Source organism: Aspergillus aculeatus (genome assembly GCF_001890905.1).
Source record: "Aspergillus aculeatus ATCC 16872 unplaced genomic scaffold ASPACscaffold_8, whole genome shotgun sequence".
Taxonomy (NCBI): Eukaryota; Fungi; Ascomycota; class Eurotiomycetes; order Eurotiales; family Aspergillaceae; genus Aspergillus; species Aspergillus aculeatus.
Window position 1 is genome coordinate 175606 of NW_017962983.1, and position 16961 is coordinate 192566.

The 16961-nt window shown below is 52.6% G+C and overlaps 2 protein-coding genes across 2 annotated transcripts; one reads left to right on the forward strand and one right to left on the reverse strand.

The window, feature by feature from the left end:
• Window positions 1-313: 313 nt before the first annotated feature.
• Window positions 314-12345, forward strand: ASPACDRAFT_43247 (uncharacterized protein; the record flags this gene model as incomplete). The annotated part of the gene is made up of 3 exons (XM_020201220.1): window positions 314-4541; window positions 4605-6783; window positions 6843-12345. 3 exons carry the CDS (start codon window positions 314-316, stop codon window positions 12343-12345), a joined length of 11910 nt encoding a protein of 3969 aa, XP_020055964.1.
• A 661-nt stretch (window positions 12346-13006) lies between these two features.
• Window positions 13007-14857, reverse strand: ASPACDRAFT_119191 (Zn(II)2Cys6 transcription factor domain-containing protein). The gene has a single exon (XM_020196229.1). The coding sequence runs from the start codon at window positions 14768-14770 to the stop codon at window positions 13184-13186; it is 1587 nt and encodes a 528-aa protein (XP_020055965.1). The 5' UTR covers window positions 14771-14857; the 3' UTR covers window positions 13007-13183.
• Window positions 14858-16961: the final 2104 nt, after the last annotated feature.

Here is a 16961-nt window from a genome sequence, read left to right on the forward strand (position 1 = left end):
GAGCTCGCTGCCTCAGGCATCGCCAACAACCCCAACGCACCCTGAGCTCAATCCACCACCGGGCTGACAGCCTCAGCATCTCAATTGAGTCAATGGAATCATTAGGCTAGCGTGAACGCGGAAAGTATTGTAATTCTCTCTGGACAATGGCTTCGGATTTGATTTTGCCGACTCCCCCCCGAGATCACGTTTGTAACGAGCGTAGCAGAATATAAAGTATGATGGTTGTAGGCATTGAGCAAGTCAGACGATCTCAACAACAACAAAAACAAGAACAGATCAACCAGCAAGGCTCGTGTGATACGGTAACAAGATGCCTTCTGAGCCTATAGCAATCATCGGCAGTGGCTGCCGATTTCCCGGACAGGCCGATTCGCCTGCTAAGCTCTGGGAATTGCTATCCAGACCCCGGGACGTCCTGCGCGAGATCCCAGCGAATCGCTACAACGCAGCAGGCTTCTATCACCCCGACGGACTGCATCATGGCTCCAGCAATGTGCGACATGCATACACGTTGACGGAAGATGTACGGACGTTCGACGCCAGCTTCTTCCAGATTAGCGCCAATGAGGCGGCGGCGATCGATCCTCAACAGCGGCTCTTACTCGAGGTGGTCTACGAGGCGCTAGAATCCGGCGGCCTGCCCGTCGAGAGCCTCCGGGGCTCGAATACCGCTATCATCGTGGGCCAGATGTGCGCCGACTATACCGACATTCTTACGCGCGATATGGATACGATTCCGACGTATTTTGCCACGGGAACCTCGCGCGCGATCATGGCAAATCGAGTCTCGTATGCCTTTGATTGGCACGGTCCTTCCTGGACAATCGACACCGCCTGCTCATCCAGCCTGGTCGCTGTGCACCAGGCCATTCAAGCTCTGCGGACAGGCGAGTCCCGGGTTGCCGTTGCGGCGGGCTCGAATCTTCTCCTCGGACCGGAGCCGTACATTGCGGAGAGTAAGTTGAAGATGCTGTCACCCGACGGCCGTTCCCGGATGTGGGACGACCGTGCCAACGGTTATGCCCGTGGTGATGGCGTCGCTGCGATCGTGATGAAGAAGCTCTCAACGGCGTTGGCGGATGGTGACCGGGTTGAATGTGTGATCAGGGCCACCGGCGTCAACCAGGATGGACGCACGAAAGGTATCACCATGCCCAGCAGCGAGGCCCAGGCTGAATTGATCCGCAACACATACAAAGCCGGGGGCTTGGATCTCGTCAAGGACCGGCCGCAATTTTTCGAAGCCCATGGCACGGGCACCAAGGCAGGCGATCCGCAAGAGGCGCAGGCTATCTTCAATGCCTTCTTCGGGCCGCAAGCAGCCGGGGACGAAAATGCCAGTCTGAAAGTTGGCTCCATTAAGACAATCATCGGCCACACAGAGGGTACGGCCGGTTTGGCGGGACTCTTGAAAGCCTCCCTGGCACTTCAACATGCTCAGATTCCGCCAAACATGCATTTTCGCACCCTGAATCCCGAGATTGAGCCGTATTGGGCGCGGCTGCGGATTCCGACAGAGCTGCAACAATGGCCAGCTCATTCCGGCTCAACTCGCCGTGCTAGCGTGAACAGCTTTGGGTTCGGTGGAACCAACGCCCACGCTGTCCTGGAGAGCTATTCGACAACTCAGAAGGAACGCACCAACCGCAGTGAATCCATCATCATGCCGTTCGTCTTCTCGGCTCAATCCGAATCAGCTCTAGCAGACATGATGGAAAGGGTTGCGACTCACATTCGGCAGCATCCCAACACCGACCTCGCGGATCTCGCGTGGACACTGTATCTGCGTCGGAGTTTGTGGCCAATCCGAGCTTACTGTTCAGGAATAAATTCCATGGACCTAGTCAACAGCCTCTCTGACAGCGCGGATAGAATCCGGACGAGCAACCAGTCTCCAGTCATAAAGCCTGCGAGTATCGGTCAGGCACAGCCACGCGTGTTAGGCATCTTCACTGGACAAGGGGCGCAGTGGCCCACGATGGGACGGGAACTGATCACAAGCTCTCCCTGGCTGGAACGTCGCGTGGACGAGCTCGAACTAGCCCTATCTCGTCTCCCGGAGTCGTATCGTCCGACGTGGTCCCTGAAGGAGGAGATGCTCTCTGCGGCCGCCAAGGTTGGCGAAGCACGCCTCTCGCAGCCTCTATGTACAGCGGTCCAGATCCTGCTGGTGGACTGCCTCAAAGCAGCCGGGATGGAGTTTTCCGCCGTGGTCGGGCACTCCTCGGGCGAGATTGGCGCCGCATATGCCGCCGGGTGCATCTCGGGTGAGGCGGCCATGTGGATCGCGTACTACCGCGGCGTCCACACCGCGCAGGCAGGCGGCCAACGGGGCGAGCAGGGCGGGATGCTTGCGGTTGGAACGTCGATGGAAGATGCCCAAGAGCTCTGCAGTCTGCCTACCTTCACGGGCAGACTGACCGTCGCTGCTAGCAACTCGGCGGCGAGTGTGACCTTGTCCGGCGATAAGGATGCAATTAACCACGCGCACCTGGTTTTCCAGGATGAGAAGAAGTTCGCACGCCCGTTGATTGTTGACAAGGCATATCATTCACATCATATGCGGCCTTGCTCCGGCCCATATCGGAGCTCCTTGGAGGCATTACGCATCCAAGTCAAAAAGCCTCGCTGCTCGTGGTACTCAAGTGTGTATGGTGGCAATCGCATCACCGGTGCTGAGGGACTGGACGGGCAATATTGGGTCGAGAACATGTGTCGTACGGTGCTGTTCTCCCAGGCACTCACCAACGCCATCCAGCAGTGCGATGATTCTTATGACCTGGTTCTCGAGGTGGGCCCGCACCCAGCGCTGAAGGGACCAGCGACCGCGACTATCCAGGACACCCTTAAACGCGAGCTTCCCTACACAGGGCTACTACAGCGCAATTCCCATGACACCAAAGCCTTTGCCGATGCCATGGGGTTTATCTGGGGACGGCTTGGACGCGATACCTTGGATCTTCCCGCGCTACAAGCCGCCTTCTCGGATACAGATGGCAGATATCAGCTCGTTCCCAACCTGCCGTCCTACCCCTGGGATCATAGTCGTCCCTTCTGGCATAAATCGCGTGTCATACATGACGACCTGTTCCGTGAGACCTTCCCACATCCCCTCCTTGGCAACCGTCAGACAAGCAACCCGGATCATGTCCAGTGGCGGAATATCGTTTCCCTCGGGGAGATTCCGTGGCTCAGGGGTCATTCTTTACAGGGCCAGACCATTTTCCCGGCTTCAGGGTACATTTCGATGGCAGTGGAAGCAAGTAGGGCGGTGGTCGGCCCTGAGCACAAGATATCTCTGGTCGAGGTTCTTGACCTGGTCATCGATCGGCCAATCACATTTGATGAGGAAGATGCTGGAGCAGAGGTGGTCGTGACACTGGCGAACATCGCGCGTGGGTCGCAAGAAGGCCCCGATAGATTCTTGACTGCCACCTTCAACTGCCACACCACGGCTGGCCGGGGATCCAAATCCCTCATCATGGCAGCGCACGGCCGTGTCTGTGTCACGCTGGACACTCCTCGCCGAGACACCCTTCCTTCGGCACGCCAGGTGTTCGAGGATGTTATCCAGGTGGATGGGGAAAGGTTCTATGAGGGACTCAAGGAGCTCGGCTATGACTACACCGGGCCCTTCAGAGCACTAGACCACCTGGCACGATACCTCAATCTCAGCACCGGAGTTGTTTATGAGCCTACATCCGACGCTGAAGCTCTTTCAAGCGTACTTGTTCACCCGGCTATGCTGGACGCCTCCTTCCAGTCAGTGTTTCTGGCCTACAGTTGGCCGGGAGATGGCCGCCTCGCATCGCTGCACGTCCCGACAAGCATCAAACGCGTACAGATCAATCCGGACTTGTGTGCGACTCCGGAGAGGAAGTTTTATTTTCATACCGAATCCGGGGAAGGGGTGAAGGCATCCATAACTGGAGACATCACATTGTCGCGCACAGTTGGTGAGCCTGCCGCAATTCGAGTCGAGCAGATCACCGTCATTCCAGTTGTGCCACCGACGGCTGCCGACGACAGGGCGCTTTTCGCCAGTGAAATCTGGGAGAATGCCGATCTTGCCGACCCAGCCCTCATTGCTTCCCCACCCTCGGTTGAGGAGGATCGGAAGGGAAAAAGCATCATTATGTTGGCGACCAAGCATCTGGTCGACACAGATAGCTTAAATAACCTCGCTGACTGCTATGCTGCTAACATCGCCCGAGTCAAGAGCCATCTGCTTGCACTCACCGACACAGTCGAGATAGACCCTATTCCAACCGAGGGATTAGACTCCGCTGCTGCTGGACAGCGCGATGGGTCCGGCCACCACGAGAACATTGATCTAACTATCTTAGCTGACACGGTAAACTTCCTGTCCCAGGGTGGTCAAGACCAAACTTCCAGCCATGTGCAGACGCTCTGGGAAAGTGGATTGCTCTCCGAATACTTCCAGCGAGGTCTGGGGGTGGCCAGCTCTAATAATAAGCTGGTCCAGTTGCTTCGCCGTCTGTCACATCGGTATCCAGCAATGAATATTGTTGAGTTCAGTAAGTCAATCACTGGGCCCGACAGGAAGGACAGCTCAAGTTCGTAGACTAACTCTTAGGCAGACGCGAGTAACATACACTTGACGGAAACTATCTTGCAAGACATTGATCCGGGATTTTCATCTTACACGCTCGGCTTACCGAAGTCGCGTGTCGAGCACTACAAAAGAAGCATGCCCTCAAAGGCACGGATGAGTATCTCAGCGATAGATTACGACCTGGATGTCGAAGAGCAGGGCTTCGCAGCCAATCAGTCCGACTTGATTATCGCCACTTTGGTGATGAGTGATACCTTGGTTGACAAAATGCTCGACGCCGCTAGACGCCTGCTCCGCCCCGGAGGTTATCTCTTTTTGCAGGCGGTTGGAGAGGTGGCCCGGTTTGATCTTTACAGTGACATAGCCGAGACCATGCCCCTGACTGTTCCAGAATGGCATCGTCAGCTTCGACGACACGGGTTCGCCGGCATAGACGCGCTGTCCCCATTCTCGGCAGGTCAGCCACTGACTATCATTGTCAGTCAGGCGACAAACGAGCGGGTCGAACTCCTGCGCCAACCACTAATCAGCACTCCATCCGACCTGGGTCTCCCGGAAGTCGTCTTGCTGGGGGGGGTCAGTATGTCCACACTCAGACTCGTCGAGGACCTTTCGGTCCATCTATCCTCCAAGTGTCCCCGAATCACGAGACGCGACTCCTTGGCTGACTTGATCGACAACCCGATCAATGCCCTCAGCACCATCATCTGTCTCGTGGATTTAGACAGTCCGGTCTTCAGGAACCTTGGAGATGGTATTTGGAGCGCGCTGAAGACACTGTTTGACCAGTCGCAGAATATTCTCTGGCTGCTGCGGGGGGCGCGCAGCAGCGAGCCATACTGCAATGCCACGGTCGGCTTTGGACGGACGGCGGCGCTCGAAATGCCGCATGTGAACCTGCAATTCTTGGACATTGGGAAGAACATCGAGGCCGCCGACGCGCGAGTCATCGCAGAGCATGCTTTGCGGCTCTATCTCCTCGGGAAGGGAGAGCCAGATGCTGCCGGGCCTTCGTCAGTGCTCTGGTCGAACGAGCCCGAGCTCTTGATCAAAGAGGGCAAGACATATATTCCTCGCGTTATTCCAAACAAGGCGCAAAATGATCGGTACAATGCGTCAAGACGGCCCGTCTTGCGGTCCATCAATCTCTCGGAGACGGCCGTATGCCTGCAGAGAGATGTGTCGGGAGAGACTACGATTCATCTCGACCACCATGCACTCAAGTTGTCGCCGGAAGACAAGAGGTTGTTAGTCGACGTGATTTATTCCGCCGCACAACCACTCACTCTCGAATCCGGCGAGAATCGATACCTCGTCTTCGGCCGTTGCAATGCATCGAACAGGACACTCTTCGCATTGGTTCCGAGATTAGCCAGCCAGGTTGTCGTGGGAAAAGAGCTCTGCATTATTCATGGAGAAAAGAACCGAGAGGCGACACCCGCTGATCTCATGCTGATGAGGTATTTGGCAATGAACCTGATCATACAAGGTCGCTTGGGCGACAGTGTTGCGAAGAACAGCGCTATCGTTGCTTTCGCGGCCGATTCCATTTCCCGAACCATTCTCTCCAGGTGGGCGCAGGCTCGGGGAGACAAGATAAGCTGGGCCACAAACACCGAGTCTGCTGATTCAAGTGACATCGTTATTCATTGCAGAGCTAATGACCGCGAGTTGAGGGCATCATTCCCAGTCCGACCGGCAGTTGTTCTCGATTTTTCGATCTCGCCACAGCATGACTCCCCAGCCCGTCGTCTCTCGAGCATGTATGATTGCCGGCTTGTTGAGATGCAGCGCACACGAGGCGCAGGAGCATGTACCCTTCCCCACGATAGCGGTGTGATCGCACTCCAGCGAGCGTACGAGCAGGTCCACGTCGACTGGACTGGCGATGTTACTCCTTCCTCTGAAAATCTGGTCAACATAGCGGAACTGCCGCAAACCCTCGCTTCCCCTTATGCTCTGATCGATTGGCGGGCACAATCAGTCGTAGCGCAGCTGGACCCTGCTGACGCACAGCCTTTGTTCCACGCCGATCGGGCGTATTTGCTTATAGGTCTAACCGGTGGCCTGGGTTTGTCGCTTTGTGAGTGGATGGCCCGGCGGGGAGCTCGGCACCTAGTCATCACCAGTCGGAATCCAAAAGTGGATGAGCGGTGGATACGCTCCCTTCGTCGTGAGGGAGCAGTGGTCACTGTCGTTGCCAGGTAAGAGAACGCTCGCGAACCACAAAACGGAAAGGCACAATTAACACCCCGAAATGTAGTGACATCACGCAACGTCAATCGATAGAGTCCCTGTACGAAGACCTGAAGAAAACAGCACCACCCATCGCCGGCGTAGTCAACGGAGCTATGGTACTTCGGGACTCCTCGATCTATGACATGGACGCCGAGAAGATGCGAACAGTGCTGCGGCCCAAGGTTGACGGTAGCCGATACCTTGATTCAATTTTCGATGGGCGGCACCCTCTGGACTTCTTTATCATGCTTTCGTCGTTGACGGGCGCCTGTGGCAACAGCGGACAGGCGAACTACACCGCAGCCAACATGTTCATGGCCGGGCTTGCGGCACAACGCAAAGAGCGGGGCCTGGCGGGCTCGGTGATCGATATCGGGGCCATGATGGGCGTGGGCGTGTTGGTGCGCGACCGTAGCTACGCCCTCCAGGTGCAGTTGCGTGACTACGGCTACCTCTGGATGTCGGAGCACGACTTCCACCAGAGCTTTGCCGAGGCCATTTTGTCCGGCAGACCGGACAACACCCTGGAGAACCCGCAGGTGCTGGCGGGCATCCGTCTTTGCCGCAGCGATCAGTTGGGGACCGTGCAGTGGGCGCGGAATCCCCGCTTCTGCCACTGTATCCTGCCAAGTGATTCAGTCTCATCGTCCGCCCAGGGACAAGCGCATTCAGCGATTCCCCTTGCCACGCGTGTAGCGGAGGCGGCTGACGCGGCGGATATTTGCCAGATTGTGGAGGATGCCTTTCTGCGCAGACTGGTAATGGCGCTGTCTTTGCCCGAGTTCGAGGATACATCGGCTCGCACGCGACTGCTTAGTCAGGGCGTGGACGAGCTGGGTGTTGACTCGCTTGTGGCGGTAGACATTCGGTCGTGGTGGCTGCGTGAGCTGCACGTGGATATGCCTGTCTTGAAGATTATGGGAGGCACTGCAATCGCCGACTTGATTGCGTACGCAGTCAAGCAGCTCCAGCCTGCAATTGTGGAAGGGAGTGCTCATGAACCGTCTATGGACTTAGCAGAGCAGAGGGATAAACCTTCGAAGCAGGATGAGGAGATTTCAGGCCGGACTGAAGGAGAAACTGCATCCATATACTCCACAACGAGCTCCGAGTGCGAGGAGGAGGGGATATCGACTCCTCTGGACAGCTCCAGACTGTCAACAAACACCAGTGAGCCGGATATCACCAAGCCTGAGCCTCCATCTGTCCTGCATCGTGTGCCAATGTCTTATGGACAACGCCGATTCTGGTTCATGTCTAGCTATCTTGAAGACAGGACAACTTTCAACATAACCTGCTTGATCCGACTCGGGGGAGCGCCAGCAACGGACGCCCTGGCGCGAGCTGTTCATGTAGTTGGCACGAGACACAGCGCCTTGCGAACTTGCTTCTTTGAGGGAGAAAACGGCGATACTTGGCAAGGGATTCTGCCGCAATCCACCTTGGCATTGGAACAGGGCTCGGTGTGCAACTACGATGAAGCTGTTGAGCAGTTCCATCTCATGCACGCGCACGAATACAACCTCACCTTAGGCGAGTGTATGCGTATCATGTTCTTGGCTGGACCGGCTCAGTCCCACTACCTCCTTATCGGATACCACCACATCAACATGGACGGCATTAGTCTGCAGGTGATCTTGAAAGATCTCGAGGCAGTCTACAGCGGAAAGGGCTTGGGGCCTGAACCTCTGCAGTATCACCAATTCTCTTCTTGGCAGCACGAGCAGGTAGAGAGCAATGAGGTCCAATCCGACATTCAGTACTGGAGGAAAGAGCTGCAGGAAATGCCGCCAGTTCTCCCTATTCTATCGGTCTCCACACGCTCGGCGCGCCAGCAGATGCTCCAGTATGCCCACCATCGCGTGGACTTCAAGGTCCCTCGGGCTCTCGGAACCAAGATCAAGCAAGCAGCACGCAAACATCGCGCGACCTCGTTTCATTTCTACCTGGCCGTGTTCAAGGCTTTACTATACCGCTTCTCGGGAAGCCACGACGTCGTCATCGGGGTGGCCGACGGCAACAGAAATCATCTCAGCGGCGCTCCTGACAGTGTAGGCTTCTTCTTGAACCTTTTGCCAGTCCGTTTACGTGCAGATGGCCAGTTTCTATTCGCTGAGGCCCTAGAAGAGGCACGTATTCAAGCGCGTGCGGCACTTGCGCATTCCAGAGCCCCCATCGATGTGCTATACAACGAGCTGCAGATCACGCGATCGTCATCATACACTCCTATATTCCAGGCGTTCGTGAACTACCGCCAAGGGGCGCAAGAGAGTCTTCCATTCGGTGATTGCCGGCTAGAGGGTGATAAATATGAGATCGGGAAAACAGGGTACGACATCAGCTTGGATGTGATCGAGAACGCGCAGTCCGACGCTACAATCATGTTTGTGACCCAGAGCTATCTGTATTCGGCGGAGCAAACCGAGGTCCTAGCTGCCAGCTTTCGGCAGCTGCTCAGTGAATTCAGCCAAGATCCGGATATCCAACTAGATGAAGTGCAGCCGTACCCAGTTGCGGATCTTGATAAAGCCATCGCCTTGTCACACGGTCCGAAATATGCGATAAAGTGGAAAGGCACCGTGGTAGACCGCGTCGACGAAATGATTGCTTGGTTTCCCGCACGGCCCGCGATCGAGGATGCGTCATTGTCTCTGACATATGCGGAGATGTCGGTCCGCGTACACACCATCGCTGCGCTTCTCTTGAGTAACGGTGTCTCTTCGGGCTGGAAAGTCGCCGTGTTTCAACACCCTACCGCCGACTGGGTCTGCTGTATGTTGGCTATCCTCCGGATCGGAGCAGTCTATGTTCCGTTTGACCCTAAGCTTTCGTTGCCTCGACTCCAGCAAGTTGCCCAAAGCTGCAGGCCAGAAGCGGTTTTATTTCACTCAGCTACTGCAGAGGACGTCTCTGAGCTGCTCATAGGACAGCCTGACGTGATAAGCATCGACATTGCAGGAGCAGGAATCATGAATTCGACCACGGTCGCGAATCGATCAAAGCCAGATTCCGCCATGTGCATCCTCTACACGAGTGGCTCCACTGGCCAGCCGAAGGGAGTCATCCTCTCCCATTCGGCATTCGCTCACAAGATTGAAACGTCAAGTGAAATGTTCACGCTTAGCTCAGAAATGGCTATGCTTCAGCAAAGTGCGCTAACGTTTGACATGTCCGTTGCGCAAGCCTTCATGACCATATGCAACGGAGGTCGCCTATTTGTCCTCCAAAGAGAATACCGTGGTGACCCAGCCGCAATTGTCGATCGGATTCTGGAGCACGAATTGACCCATACCATGGCAACTCCCTCGGAGTACGAAAGCTGGCTCCAACTCGCAAACTCCCTGCCCGAGCAAGGGTCCGCCCTTGCCAAGTCCGGATGGCAGGTTCTCTTTTCGGGCGGTGAAAAGATCAGCGACAGCCTCAAGCATGAGCTCCGGACGCTGAACAAGCCGGACCTGCAGTTGCAGAATGTTTACGGCCCGACGGAGGTGAGCATATTTTCGCACTCGTTCGAGGTCGACTACCTCTCACCATCCAGCAAACCCGTACCTTTGGGCCCCGTGAATGTGAACTACTCGGCTTTTGTGGTGGACCGAGATCTGAAGCCGGTGCCCGTGGGGGTGCCGGGCGAAATTCTCATTACCGGCCCTGGGATTGCGCTCGGCTACCTGAACAACGAGGAATTGACACGTGAAAAATTTGCCCACTTTACGCTCCCGCAGTCCGGCTCATTCAGCGGCGGGGACCGGGCTGTACGAGGTTATCGCACCGGGGACCGCGGCAGGTTGCGACCGGATGGGATCTTAGATTTCGAAGGCCGGATTGGTGGTGACACGGAAATCAAGCTGCGGGGTCTGCGCATGGACCTAACCGACATCGAATGCGCGCTGCTTGAGGCGGCAAAAGGATGGCTAACGACAGTCATCGTCACGGTCCAAGGGGACCCTGACGCTCAGTACCTGTTAGCACATGTGGTGTTCCATCGTAAACAGCAACAGCAGCTGAGTGCGGACGAGCAAAGAACTTTCGTGGATGCTCTCACGCCGCGCTTGTCCCTGCCCCAGTACATGTGGCCCGCAGCAGTTGTTATCGCCGACTCCTTGCCTGTCAACTCGCATGGCAAGGTAGACCGTCGCGCGATCGAAGCCCTACCTTATCAAGTCGCTGCTCCCATCCAAACCGCCGATTCTGACTCCGGCGTGAACGAAGCAGAGGCACACCTCCGAGTGCTGTGGGAGGAGGTCTTACCTCGGGCAGCAGCCCAGCTGCATCACATCGGCCCCAAGTCGGACTTCTTTCACGTTGGGGGGAACTCAATGCTTCTTGTGAAACTGCAGCAATCAATCACTCGGGTCTTTGGTAGGAAACTCGCGCTCGTTGAGCTGTTCGAGCGGACGACTTTAGCCCAGATGGCCGCGTATATCACCAAGCTCAATGCCACCGAGAAGCCGTGGGACGAGATCGACTGGGCACAAGAAACAGCCATTGACGCCGACATCACAGCAACCCAGCCACCACGGCCCCACCCACGCTCGCAGCACCACGGCCGGAAAACCATCATCCTCACCGGCGCCACGGGATTCCTGGGCCAAGTCCTCCTTGAACAACTCCTCGTCGACCCCAGCATCGAAATGATTCACTGCATCGCCGTCCGCGATCCCTCTCGCTTGTCCGACCGAATTTCCTTCAAATCCACGTCCCGGGTGACCATCCACTCTGGCGACCTCGCTCTCCCTGCATGTGGGCTCGATTCCGCAACCAGCGACCGCATCTTCGCATCGGCCGAAACCATCATTCACAACGGCGCCGACGTTCACTTCCTGAAAGCCTACCCGGCTATGCGCGCCGTCAACGTCGCCTCCACCAAATGGCTCGCGCACCAGGCCCGCACGCACGGCCTGGCTCTGCACTTCGTCTCGACCGCCAGCGTGATCCAATTCGCGCCCCAGGCCAGCATCCGCGGCGGCACGGGAGGATTTCCGGCGGCCTCCGTCGCAGCCTTCCCCCCACCAACCACCCGTGGGGGCTACGCAGCCAGCAAATGGGTGAGCGAAGTGTATCTCGAACAGACCAGCCGGCAATGGGGCGTGCCCGTGCACATTCACCGGCCGACTGCGATCACGGGGCCCGACGCCCCCGCGCAGGATATCTTCCCCAACGTGGTGCGGTTCTCGCGGGCGCTCCGAGCCGTTCCGGTGCTACGGGGCATGGTGGCGGGGTGGCTAGATTTCGTGGATGTGCACAATGTCGCGAGGGGAATTGTCGCATGGGTGAGAGATGGGATATCTGCAGATGGAGAACCACGAGCAAGGTTCCATCATCATGCTGGGGACGTGGTGGTGCCGGTCGAGACATTTGCGAAGCATCTGAAGGAAGAGACTGGGGAGGAGGAGATCCAGATCTTGGAATTGGTGGACTGGATCCGGCAGGCGGTGCAGGCGGGGATGAGTCCCATGGTCGGAGAGTATCTTCGCTTTCTGGAGGGGCAGCAGACCCCCATTTTCCTGCCTTTGGTTTCGCCTTCTTGATATGTTGTTTTTCTTCATCTGCTTAACCTTGAGGTGTCTGGCCGAAACTCTTAGTCTTTGTTTCGTTTTCTGATGTGCTGAGATGGATCAGTTGCAAAATGATGGAGGACGTCGAAGAGTGAGGAGTGATGGAACACAGCTCTGGGAGGCGATCGGCGAGCGGAAGTACCTTAGAGACTCGCGGGCGGTGAACAGCCAAGCTGGACCTCCCGCCGGCTACAGTCCAGTCCAATACAGTCTAGTCCAATACAGTCCAGTCCAGTACAGTGAACGTGGTTAGAAAAAGAAGAAAGAAAAAGAACAAGGGCAAAAAGACACGGGAGTGAGCATCGGAAGGATTACACTTAGCATTTTGAACATGGACAATTCAGGGGAAATATTACCACCGCAAAAGTTTCTCTCGGGAGTACTGGAATACTGTATCCAGGTACGGCAGGCTATTGCGGCCATCGGGCAAATACACTTTTTATAACCAAGTCCTTTTACTGCTTATATCAAAAATCCAAGATCTATAAAAAGTCTTGATGAAATACAACTATTATAGATTATAGTTTTTAAGACTATAGACAGAATCTTATAGATGTTAAGGATATAAACCTGGCAGAATTTAAAAATTCTATAAGATATTATGATTATATATATTTATATTACAAATATATGTGATCAAACAGACGGTAAATAGACTAAGCTGGTATATAGTAAAAAAAGGGGTATTTGCCCGATGGCCGCAATAGCCTGCCGTAATCCAGGAAGATATATAGTGGCTGAACGATAACTGCAAGCGAGATAATCCCGGAGAGAAAAGATTCTATGGTATGAGACGGGAAAAACTCATTCTTTAGAGACAGGTATCATTAATACACTTGCGAATTTTCTTGACAAGCAACCGCGACGGGGCCAATCGAGCGGCCCGGCCCGCGGTGGAACCCATCGCCCCGTCGGGAAGGGCAGGTCCGCGCCCACTGCAGGCCTCCTGCTGTGCCAGAGCCTCCAAAACCGACATATACGTCCCCGGAGCGGAGAGAACATGGCCCGCACCTGTCAACAGAATCTCCACCCCGCGATCGATGCGTTCGAGCAAATCGCAGCTCAGCTGCAAGACGGTGGTGATCTGCAATACTCCATCCAACTTCAACGTCGACCCGTTCAAGTGCACATCGGAGAAAGGCACGGGGCCCGAGAAATTGTCCAGGACCGCGAGTGGGCCGGTCAGATTGCCAGCGGGGGTGTATCGCGCCACCAAGGATCGGACAGAGGTATACAGATCAGTGAGGACGCTGCGGTGCAAGCGGAGAAGCAGTACGTGGCAGGTTGCAATGGTTAGGCAGATGGGAAATTGGGTCTGGCACGCCGGGGGAAGGGCCGGTCGCGGTCCTCGACGTTTCTTATCGGGGTGACCGTTGCCGTGGCCGTTGCTGCTGGTGCTGCTACCTTTCTCGTGGCTCCCTCGCGACCAGGCTCGATTGCGCCCGTGGCTGGGGAAGGAAGGGGAAGGGGCTGACGGATGATCAAAGGTAGGAAGTGTGAACCAGGACGAGGCGTCCGAGACTGGGGCTGAAGCTGGGCGATAATCGCCACGGTACACAAGGTATTCGTCGTCCGAATCGCGGGAGCAGTCGGTGGCAGCGCAGTCCGGTGCTGGAATGCTGCAGACAGACTCTCGATAGGAGGAGACAAAAGATTGAATGATTTCTAGGAAGCTTTTGGAGCAGCGCATCATCTGATGCATCGAATGGTCACTCTGTGTGTTTGCAACATCGGACAAGCGCGATTCGAAGGCGTACGTGTCAGAGCCACTGGTAGACGGATCGGGTCGGTTTGTCACCTGACTTTCAATCCGATATACGTGTTCTAGAAGTGTACTATGAAGCTTCCACAAGCGCTCGACATTCTGCTCCTGAGGGTTTGCATTGACGGCTGCGGGGCCGGTCGGGCCGACGGCGTCGGGCTGCGAGCCCATGGCCAGATCGGCGAAGGCAGATGCGTCGAATACATCCATGCTCGGAAAATCGATGTCATAACCTATGTCTCCCTGATCAAACCCCAGTGCTGGTACCTCATTGATGGCGTTCATCTCGGCGATGCCGAGATGGGGCGAACGCTGGACAGTGGTACAGGAAGGTGGGGTCGAAGAGTCAGTCTCGGTGTCCTTGGATCGTGTCTCCACGGACGCCTTGCAGGATTTGCGACAGTAACGAGGTTTGGGATTCAAGGAGCGCGGTCGACCCATAGGCATGGGAGCGCTAGTGACACAAGTCAAATGGTTCCGAGCGCAGCGATCGCAGGCGATTGACGTATCCGTCCGGTGGGCTGTCCGATCACAGCGGAGCTTCTGACTGCGACACCGGTCACAGGCGTGGCGTCGGAACGGCTTAGATTTCCGACTCCCGCTATCAGATTCAGCCTGCGGCGTAAGTTGGTTCATTGAGTTTGGGGGTGATCTGAGATAGATAATCCCGAGTTACTTAATTAGAGTTGAAAGCGAGTGGAATGATTGAGAATAATATAAGAAAGGGGAGGGGAGTGTTGGTAGTCCCGAGGTGGCAAATATTTCGAAATGCCGTGTCTTTGATTCCACCCCACCGCCTGCTCGTTAGAGCTTTGGAAACGGGAGGGCGGGGTAGCCAAACTACACTGATAACAGTATCAAGTGTACATAAGCGCTTACAACCAACCTACTAGTTGAACATGGCAAGCCACTCCAACCACTCAACTACTTTTCCTGACCACGCAGCTCATATAACTGACAAAACTTATGCCAGTAGAGGTAAGGTATCTCCGCTGCTCCGCATGCTCACCTCTTACTAGGTAGCCCAATTCAGACTAGAGGTTTTTGACATCGCCGGCGAGGCTGTGGCCCGACCGGGCCCAGGGCCGGATAGTTGATATTGACACCGGCAGTAATTACAATGCAGCCGGTGTTGAACTTGATTTACATAAGCGGTATAGTAAGCAGCTGTATCCCCTCCGCTTGCGCGTTCCTCCCGCTTACCGATTACATTATGTAACATAATCGGTAAGCGGGCGGAACGCGCAAGCGAGTAGAACACCCAACTCGTAATTCTACTTTATATATAAATTTAAAGTTAAATATTAATTTTTTATACTATTTAAATCGTCTCTTCTTAATATTTTACTCTCGCTGGATATTATATCTATATATAACTAATTTTATTATATAAAAAACAGCAAAATAGCGCGCGGCGGTAAGACTGTTTCTTACTAACTATAAAATTATACTATTAGATTTCTAAAACTTTATTTTTTTTATAAGCCTGGCGAAAAAACTATATAGTTTTATAAACTATAGCTTCTTCGAGACCTACTAATTAGCAATTACTTTATTTTTTTTTTAATCTAGCGTTCGTCTGCAGTCTATAAATTATAATTTTTCTATTTAAATAAAATTATTTTATTTAATATAATTTTATAATTTTTAATAATATATAATAATACAGTTTTTATTAACTTCGGAGGACTTTTTATATATTTATATAATAATCTTTTAATTATAATTTTATATTTTTTTAATTATTTTATATTCTTAGGCGTTTTTAATATAAAAAAAGTAGTAGTTTGACTTTCAGTAGAAGTAATCTTTTATAAACTATATATCAGCTTTTTAAGTATTTTATCTAACTGAAAAAATATCAAACTAGAAGCTGAAAAGGTATTTTATATAAATAATTTCTTAAAGATAAGTTCTCAGACTTTAAAAAATATATCTAAAAAATTAATTTTATTAATATAATAGATTTCTTAGTAAATTAACTATTTAATTATACCGCCGTATGCCTTCTTTAACAGCGCGAAGTAGATAATATTTAAAAACTGATAAAAATATAAGAAATATAAAAATATATAGATAGAAATAATATTATTCTAACTATAAACTTTATTAAAATAAAATATTAAATAAAAGTTATATCTATTAAAAATTAGAAGGCTATATTTCCCGACTTGCCGTTTTTTAATTAAAAAAATAAAATAGTATTTAAGCTAATATAATCCGATCTTATTATTTATCTAACTATTTAGCAAGATATTAATTCTTTAAAAATAAGATATATTATTTTTATACCAGGCTTTTATATATATCTTTTTTTTAATAATAATATACAGAGGTAGGATCTAGTCTGAGGTATTAATATATTTAATTAATATTATTTATTTATAATTTTTAAATTATATAAAAAATAATTTATTTATATAATTAGATTTTATTACTATCTTAGCAGTAGCCACTAAGCCTATAGTAAATCTAATTTTATTAAAATTATAAATATCTTTATCTATAATTCTATTTTTTAATATAGTATTTTAAATACAGTTAAATTATTCTTTAATAAGCCTCGGATCTTCGCAGAGGGCCCTTTTATAATCATATCAGCAAGAGAAATATGTTTTTAAAGAGTCACGGCGTTTAATAAAGTTATATATCCATTTTTATCCTACTAAAGCCTCATCCGATGCCTTCAGTGAGGCTCCTCGTTTCCGGATCAGTATAGACGCCATTTTACAAACATGGGAAGGCCTGGCACGTATATCGCTTCGTGATTTGACTCCTTTGACGCGGTTCCAGAGGGTGGTTTGTGGAATGTTGAAAACGCGCGCTG

Coding starts and splice junctions, on each gene's coding strand:
- ASPACDRAFT_119191 (XM_020196229.1), bottom strand. CDS start 14,770: ATGAACCAACTTACGCCGCAGGCTGAATCTGATAGCGGGAGTCGGAAA.